Consider the following 8,891-nt stretch of genomic DNA (forward strand, 5'->3'; position numbering starts at 1 on the left):
ACCACAACATGGCCAATGAGGGCCCACGATGTGGTGGAGCTCATTCTTGCGACTATTCTATCTTGACGAGCCCACGACGTGGCCAATAGGTCTCCACGTCATATGACTTATGACTTTTGTTGATCGTTAACCGTTGACTTTTGACTAGTTTTACTTTAGGTCAAACTTGGAAAAGTTAAGTTGTTGATTGAAGATTTATCTTTTGATGATTAGTTGGTTCATAAGAGTGATCAGTAGTTCAATACAAAGAGTAACAGTGTTGTTGTGCTTCTCCAGTTCAAGTGAATTTCTCACTATGTCACATATCCCATTATATGTTGTTTGCATGGTAGCATAGGGATATCATTAGGGTACAAGAAGGTTAGTTCACTAGGATAACTCTTTGTTACGCATGGTGTGCTAGACTTAATGTCTTAAATCATATATATATATATATATATATATATATATATATATATATATATATATATATATATATATATATATATATAATACAAACCCATAACTTTTTTTATTTGACAGGTTTGAAGTCATAACCTAAAGTCATTTATTTTCATGTCGCATTCATATCATGTTTTGTGTTTGTATCAAGAATTGTCGCCTCTAAAAAAACTATCAAGAGGCTATCCCAAGTATCCATCCAACAGGTCCATGACTCCAACCTCCAAATAGAGAGCCTCCCCGATTAAATGAGTAGAGGGAGATAGATGTCTAGTGACATCAAGTGTACCAAACACACCGTAAATGCAAATGTAAAAGATATAGAGCATAAAGTTGAAACATGAAATAATCCATACAACTGATTTTCTACATGAGTTGACCAAAAACATCAAAGGTTTATGAAGATATTCACTAGGCCATAATCCATATATTATAATCGATTACCCAAAAACCACCAAAACTAGGTGAAAACAAGAAAACTACTGATTCGTGTATGTATTGTTCTGATTCTGTATCTCAAAAGCAGCAGCTTGTGGAGCTTTTTCCATCGGCTGTGGAGAGACTTGATTAGGGTTCGTTGTTTTACCAGCAGGAGGCAAACACCTTTTTGAGAAAAAAGCCGCTATAGACTTAGTTCGCCTCACAGTTTTCTCTATTTTTTCCAACAACAAAACAAAATAAATATTACCAAATAAAACCAAAATAAGAAAATCACATCTGTCCGAAAGATTACCTGGAGAACGCGATAACCCAAATTTCTCCAATATCTCTTTCTTGACCTGCAAAACCAAAAATTACTCATTTACCCACGACAAGGGTATTTTAGACATTTGATCATTATTACAAAATACAAACCTGCCAGCGGTTGTCTGAAAAAATAGATATCTCACGAACTTTACTTTTCAACTGAGACTTTGCAACATTTGGAAACTTGTCACGTAAACTTTTCACCACTACATTGATCCCATGTGGACAAGACTGAATGATAGTTACCTGAAACAATCAATAAGTCAAAAAAGTGAAAAAGTCAAAAACCATAACAATTCACAACAAAAAAACTCAATTACCACAATCCAATTACTCACAATTTCAGGTAAGTCTGAATCAGTAATAGTGGCTCCACTTGCTATTGGAACAACACCAACTTTGCTACTTGAAGAACAGTCTTCTTGTTTCTGTTTTTCATCTTCTTGAATGTCATTGGGAGCTACTAAATCTATAGATGGGCCCACAGGGAAAGCACGAATGCTCAAAGCTTGTAAGCATGTTTGTTCACTTTCTGGGGTAGAAGAGAGAGGCTGTGATTGTGACTTCTCATGCATTAAGTTGGAAACTACAAAAGGTCTGTTTTTCTTCAGAGCATGTTCAGTCAAAGTGTTAAGATGTTTTAGCTGCTTAAAAAATAAAGAAAGCTCTTCGGTTTCTATTTGGGGACAACTTGGTGAGCCATTTGCTTCTTCAACTAACTCACTGTGATCCATTCTTTCAACTTCAACACCCTGTGTTAAATAAAGAAAGTTAAGATATGAGGATAAAAATAGCAATTTAATGACAAGAATATTAAAAATTGGTAAATATACCTCATTTTCAGAAAGATATCCATCAGGAACAAAAAACCCATCCTCACTTTCATCTTCATCATCAGCTTTTGACAAATTTTCCTCTGTATTTTCTTCTTCTTCTTCCTTATCACAATCTGATAAGCTTTCACCGGGTTCCTCCTGTATCATGAAACATTTATTAAACCAATATATTCACAAAAAAATACTTAATAAACAATCATGTATAAATTCAATAATTACACAAACCTCTTCCCATTCTTCATCACTATCAATCTCATAATCCAACTCTGGATCTTTAACAAGAGGGCAACGAGGTTTAACAACTTCACTGAAAAAACAACAAATCCAAAACTAAATCAAATCAAAACCTAAAAATAAAATACAATTTTAAATAATTCAAATTGGGTAACAGATGATTAATAACATTATGTACCTTTTCTTAGGCCAATAACCATAAAATGCAGGTCTGTGACTCTTATCAAACTGTAACAACTGTTTGCTTCTTGTAAACTTCTGGCTATCAATAACTGAATTATCTTTTGAGTCATTTTTATTTTCATTCCATCCATCAATTAGTTTTTCGATATTGGTCAACTTCAGCTCTTTGACCACAACAGTCTTTGGAGTCAACCGCATACCCCAATGCCTTTTTTTGCTACCACAATGAACTAATTGATGCCAAGATCTCAAATGCACACTGTATATACAAAATTAAATCAATAAAAAAATGTCAAAAACCAATTACAAAAAACAAAGAAGTATAAAAAGGATCATAAAAAGTGAGCTTACTTCCATAACTCATTTGCATCAAACTCTTTTTTTAGTGAAAGGGCATCATCCATTGATTGAACTACTGATTCAGGCACATGTGTTTTTTGTTTAGGTGAACTTTCTGTATCTTTGACTGGTGATTGGTCAACCTGCATAGGTGAGTTTCCATTGCTTTTTTTAAGGAATCTTTCCAAGATTGATGCTTGTTTTTGTAAAGCAAGTTGCTTTTTTTGTTCAGCTTCTTCTTTCTCTTTGCGCTTTTGTTCTTTTTCTGCTTCCTCTTGTTGTTTTTTTAACTGTTTTTTCATTTCAATTTCACGGCGTTTTTCTTCTTTTTCAGCCTCATCTTGCAGACGTTTCATTTCTTTCTCCTGTAAACCATTGACCAAAATAGTATCAAAACATCTTTAAAGAACAAAAAAGTTGACATAAGAAAAACTGACCTATAGCTTACACCACATATAAATAAATGGATAGTAATTTTTTAGAACATTTTGAGAAAGACACAATATAGGAAAACACAGAATACTTTCACTATTTTTTTTATTTAGCTGATTAACTATTTTGTGTAGTGATTAAACCATTATTACCCTTTTGACCATTTAAAAAAAATCTTCCAGGTTTCCCAATCTTGATATTAAGGAAAAGCACAACATACTTTGACCATTTTATCAATTTAGCAGTTTAAAACATTATAGTTTTTGGTTTAAAAAAACATTTTCAGGATTTTTTACTCATTTTCTGTATTTTGCAATTTGATGACTAACTCAATAAAATAGTAAAAGTACAAGTCTTTTTGGGTGAAACAATTACAATTGTGAATTTCTTGTCAATTAAGTGACAACAACCAGATTTGATTAATCAAGGAATTGTAAACAACTAAAATTAATGTATAATTGCCAAACTACCCCTACCTTTAAACATATCTAGCTATCTGATTCTATTTCTTTAAGTAGCAATAACCACTTTGATAACACACATACAAACATATATTGTGATAGATATGTATTTAAAAGTAAAAAATAAAACTCACATTTTGCAACTTTTCCTTCAAAAGTTCCCGCTCAATTCTCAATTTCTCTTTCTCAACTTCACGTTTGTTTTTCTCCAATTGCTTCACCACTAGTTTTTCTTCACGTTTCACTTCCTTCTCAGCACTTCACCCATGAACAAATGCCAAGTTATGGACCAAGAACAATAACATGTAACAAAATAATCTACAATACAACAACATATACTTACACGTCAGCCCCATTTTTCTGTTCCATTTTTTCAACTAGTGAACGTATTTCCACTTCACTCAACACTTTAACAAGCCTTTCAGATGCTTTCAGAACCTTCTGAACACCATTTGAAGCGCTCTCTAGCTTCATTAGCTCAGTTATAACATCTGAAATTAATCATTTAATGCAATTAAACATCATAACAAACTATCAAGGAAAGTTTTGTTCTTTCTTCATTTAACATGGTAACAAGCAAACAATTTGAAATCTTGAGTAATTGGGGATTTTTTTTCTTCAGTTTCTCTTCAAATCAAGAGGTCAAAAATCCACCACTTCAAATAAAAGTTAGAGCAATCGAACACTAACCAGAAACAGCAGTTATCCTTTCGTGGATCTTTTTGCGACAAGTACGCCGAATTTTAATCGCGCCACGAAATGACTTCGGGAGTAATTTTATGTCTCTTGTCTGCAAGATTAATGGGGTTTTAGCATCAGTTATATATACATAAAGATACTCAAAATCACTAAATCTGATAGTAATTCGAGTGACTAATACGTTAAATGTAGATCATCATAAGCTATAAGGAATACAGCAGGAAATTTTCATTTATACCTCCCAACACCAAAGGGAAGAAGAAGAGTCGTCTTCCAATACATCCGCATTTGGGTTTTGTACCCCATAGAAAGATCTCTGGCCGATAAGAAGCACAGCGCTCTTCACAGAAGCAGGTGTCATCGAACCCTCTTTCTCTTTCAGTGTAGAGAAAATCGATTCCACCAATTTTGACAATGGAAGACTGTTCTCTTCCAGTAAAGACGCAATCATCGAATTAGTCGAACCATTCGCCTTAACTGAGTCTACATCGATTAGCGCGTGCCGACTAAAAGACTCGTTATAATACTTGAACAAACTATCAAGTTCCCCACGTAAAGCCCCAATGCGTGCTTCTCTTTCTTCTGTACTCATCACTAACTCAACCCTCTTCCTCTTCGTCGATTTCTTTGGAACGTCAACAACCATTGCATCGCCCATTTCGACAAACCCTAGACCCTAATTTTCAAAACCCTCTTCCGATTTAACTAAAGAGATTTCAGATTCCGATCAAACTTCACTTGCACACAAACTATCGCATTTACCAGAATTTCTTGCCTCGAATCAACTCAAACCAACCAAGATTCTGATGAAATGTTCCAGTTTTGGTGAATCTCTTTGGGTTTTTTTAAGAATAGGGGTAAAAGGATACGTGGGTGGGGTAAATGTGCCGACTGTTGAGGACTTGAGGCTTTCAACAAGTGTATTTCTTCCCTTTCTTACTTTATTTTCGGGTTTTGTAATCAAGTGTTGTATATCAAGAGGTGCAAACGAAAAATGGAAAATAAAACTAGGGTATCGATTTCCCGCTTTGATGAAAAGTAAATGGTGGGAAATCATATGTTTGCCGCTTAATAATTCGATTTCGAGACCCTATTCGCGCCCGATTGCACCCTCGGTAGTTCATCCCACAATATATGGATGGGTTCGATGCTTTATGTCTTCCTTGTTTCTTTCACTATTTTAGATGTAACGTAATATTAATTATTGTGATTTTAATTTTGTAATGTTTGATAAAAAATGATATTAATTTAATTTTAGTTTTAACTTTTTGGAGTTATTAAAGTTAAATTATTAGATTTGAAAACACAGATGATGAAATTTTATAAATAAATTATTTTTTATAGTAAATGAAGAATATTGTATTTGATTATTTGATTAACTTGTTTTATTGTTTATTTGATTAACTTGTTTTGATTATTAAATATATGTAGATGTAGATGTCTTAAGGTGTAAGGGACACATCACATATCATAAGGTGGTATTTAATAATTAAAAATATGGTGTGTGGTATGTAACTATGTATATATATCATACCGTAATCTTAAATAAATTTTCATCTATGTGGTATGTTAAAAATTGTTATTTTTGTCCAAAAAAATTTGGACTAACAGGATTGGTCCAAAATTTTCATTTTGTTGCGGTTTTGGTCTATTTTCTTTTGAAAATATTCAAAATGACGGATTTGTCATTTACGGTTTTATTTTCTGTTTTCCTTTTGATGGGCTTTGATACAATATATAAATGTGTTTTTCATATAAAAAAAACGATAAACGAAAACATTAAAAATAACAAGTTTATTTTTGAGTTTATAACAAAATCAAACCATATAGAATCCATTTATATATGTTATAATGATATTAAAACAATCATGAAGTGTTTTAGAATGACAACATTTGAAGCATTCAAACCTATTTAGTTTTGGGGTGTTGATGAAAATCAAAGTGTATAATTTTCTTTACAAGTATCCATCATCAAGATAAGGCACTTTGAATGCTAGTTCATTCTTGTATTCTTGAATGTCTTAAATCTTTAAGGACTTAACTCAATATAAGTACTAAATGAGACAACTAAATAGGGTTTCTAATCACCAAACTAGCTGTGTGAGAGAGAGAGATAGGAATAAGAAAGATAGTTTCAGCCACCATCTAAAAGAGAGGAAAAAGAGCTTAACAACTAGCCAAAAACTAATGCAAAGACCTTCCTTATATACTCTTGTGCAAAACATATATTTTGATTATAATAATATAAAGTATTGGTAGTCTTTTAGAAACATAAAGGACATAGAAGAATGTTGACAAGCAGCCTTTTTTTTGGTCATGCTTAACAAAGAAACAAAATTTGTCTACCTAGTTTATTAATCATGGTATGTTAACTCATTAATTTAATCATTGTTAACCAAAATGTCCAAAATTTTATACATAACTTATTAAATCATATCATATGATGTAATAACTAGTTATACTCTCATTTAATTATTATTTTTACAAAACAATAGTTATTCCCCTCTTTCGAAAAAAAACAATCATTATTCCTTAACTAAATAAAAGATTCAATATTATTTATTAATAATCATATTAATAATAAATGTATAAAATGTGCCAACTTGATAAATGTATGATCATATACTATCATATATTATTAACAATATCAGTCAATAATGGTTCTTAAGTATATAGATTCAACACCTTTTATTATAATAATTAGAAAATAAAACAAAATATTATTATTTACCCCCACCCACCCACTCCTCCCTCCCTCGCCCCTCATTATCTCTCTTTATCTCATTTCACACACAAACATGCAAACTCGCCTTTAAGAACATGAAGAATGTCTGGTGCTCCCCTCCGAAGCATATCCTTCGGTCACCACCATAACCACCAACAATCACCAATTTGCCCAGAAAAATCGAGCCTTCAGATAATCACCATCATATTCATCTTCAACCCACTACGAAAAATCACCACCTTCGAGAACCCATCATCCTCATCTGCCTTGTTCTTCCATTTATCTTTCGATCAAATTGGAGCTCAACACAACTATTAAAAAAAGAAGGTTAAAGAATTAGGGTTTGCGATTTAATGGAGAAGTGTCGCCTGCGATCGAACAAAAAAAGAAAATAATAAGGGGTCGATTTATTCGTCCTCATGAGTGTGGCCTACAATTGAGCTTAAAGAATGAAAGAAAGAGACGCATACGACATTAATGGAGGTGATTGGAGGATTATCTGTCGATATTGGCATGACAACTATTGTTATATGAAAAACTTTGCTAGTGGGATATACGTATCCCAACTCCCTCCAAAATCTAATACGCATGCCCGCAACATATCTTCGAGCGTCTGGATCGCCCGCTCGCTCTGGCCGTCCGTCTGTGGGTGGTAAGCAGTGCTGAAGTGTAACTGTGTGCCCAGTTCCTCGTGGAACTTTCTCCAGAATATGGATGTAAAATGAACATCCCGGTCCGAGAGCACCGACACTAGAACCCCGTGCCTAACCACCACCTTTCGCACATAAATATCTGCTAATTTCTCAGCAGAGATGCTCTCGGAGATCAGAATAAAATAGGCACTTTTCGTCAATCTGTCAACGATGACCCATATGGCATCCACACCCCTCGCTGTCCTCGGTAAATTCGTGATAAAGTCCATGGTGATCTCTTCCCACATTCACATAAGAATAGGTAGCGTCTTAACCTTGACATGAGGCCGTTGATGTTAGGCCTTGACCTTCCTGCAGGTCAAGCACCGTTCCACAAACCATGCGATCTCCCGCTTCATGGAGGGCCACCAGTAACTCAGCCTCGGATCTTTGTACATCTTTATAGCCCTGAATGTATAGAGAGCTTGGACTTGTGTGCCTCCTCCAATATCTTCTGTCTCACTCCCCCAAACACCGGTACCCACACCCAACCACACTCTGTCAAGAGTCCCCAACCATCCCGTACAAACAAGGGAAACTAATCCCGAATCCGCTCTATCTTCCAGTTCTTTTTCTTCAAACCTTCCACTTGAGCCTTCTTGATCATATATAACAGTGTAGAGACCATTGTCATCCTCAAACAAACGTTCCCGATCGGAGAACCCGCCGCCTTGCGGCTCAAAGCATCGGCCACAACATTGCCTTCCCTGGATGGTATAGGATCTCACAGTCATAATTTTTCAGTACATCTAACCACATCCTCTTTCGCATGTTGATGTTCTGCTGATCCATCAAATACTTTAAACTTTTATGGTCAGTAAGTATGGTGCACTGAACCCCATATAAGTAATGCCTTTAGATTTTGAGAGCAAACACCACTGTCCCCAATTCCAATTCATGAGTGGGGTAATTCGCCTCATGAGGCTTCAGTTGCCTCGAGGCGTACGCGATCACATGCCCCCTTTGCATCAAAACCCCCTAAACCTAAGATCGATGCATCACAATACACTACCAAATCATCCAATCCATCGGGTAGTACTAGAATCGGAGCCTCACATAACCTCTGTCTCAAGGTCTCGAAAGCAAACTGTTGGCCTGAGCC

The 8,891-nt window shown here is 34.7% G+C and overlaps 1 protein-coding gene across 1 annotated transcript; it reads right to left on the reverse strand.

Annotated features, from left to right (window-relative positions):
* Positions 1-745: 745 nt before the first annotated feature.
* Positions 746-5,471, reverse strand: LOC111902986 (chromatin assembly factor 1 subunit FAS1). Its single transcript, XM_023898778.3, has 12 exons — positions 4,611-5,471; positions 4,364-4,463; positions 4,017-4,164; positions 3,808-3,931; positions 2,793-3,145; positions 2,437-2,700; positions 2,250-2,331; positions 2,022-2,162; positions 1,527-1,940; positions 1,297-1,434; positions 1,175-1,220; positions 746-1,093 (listed from the first exon to the last, which is right to left on the reverse strand). The coding sequence occupies exons 1-12, from the start codon at positions 5,028-5,030 to the stop codon at positions 921-923; spliced, it is 2,403 nt and encodes an 800-aa protein (XP_023754546.1). The 5' UTR covers positions 5,031-5,471; the 3' UTR covers positions 746-920.
* Positions 5,472-8,891: the final 3,420 nt, after the last annotated feature.

The sequence above is a fragment of the Lactuca sativa genome, chromosome 9 (genome assembly GCF_002870075.4).
Source record: "Lactuca sativa cultivar Salinas chromosome 9, Lsat_Salinas_v11, whole genome shotgun sequence".
NCBI classification, from domain to species: domain Eukaryota; kingdom Viridiplantae; phylum Streptophyta; class Magnoliopsida; order Asterales; family Asteraceae; genus Lactuca; species Lactuca sativa.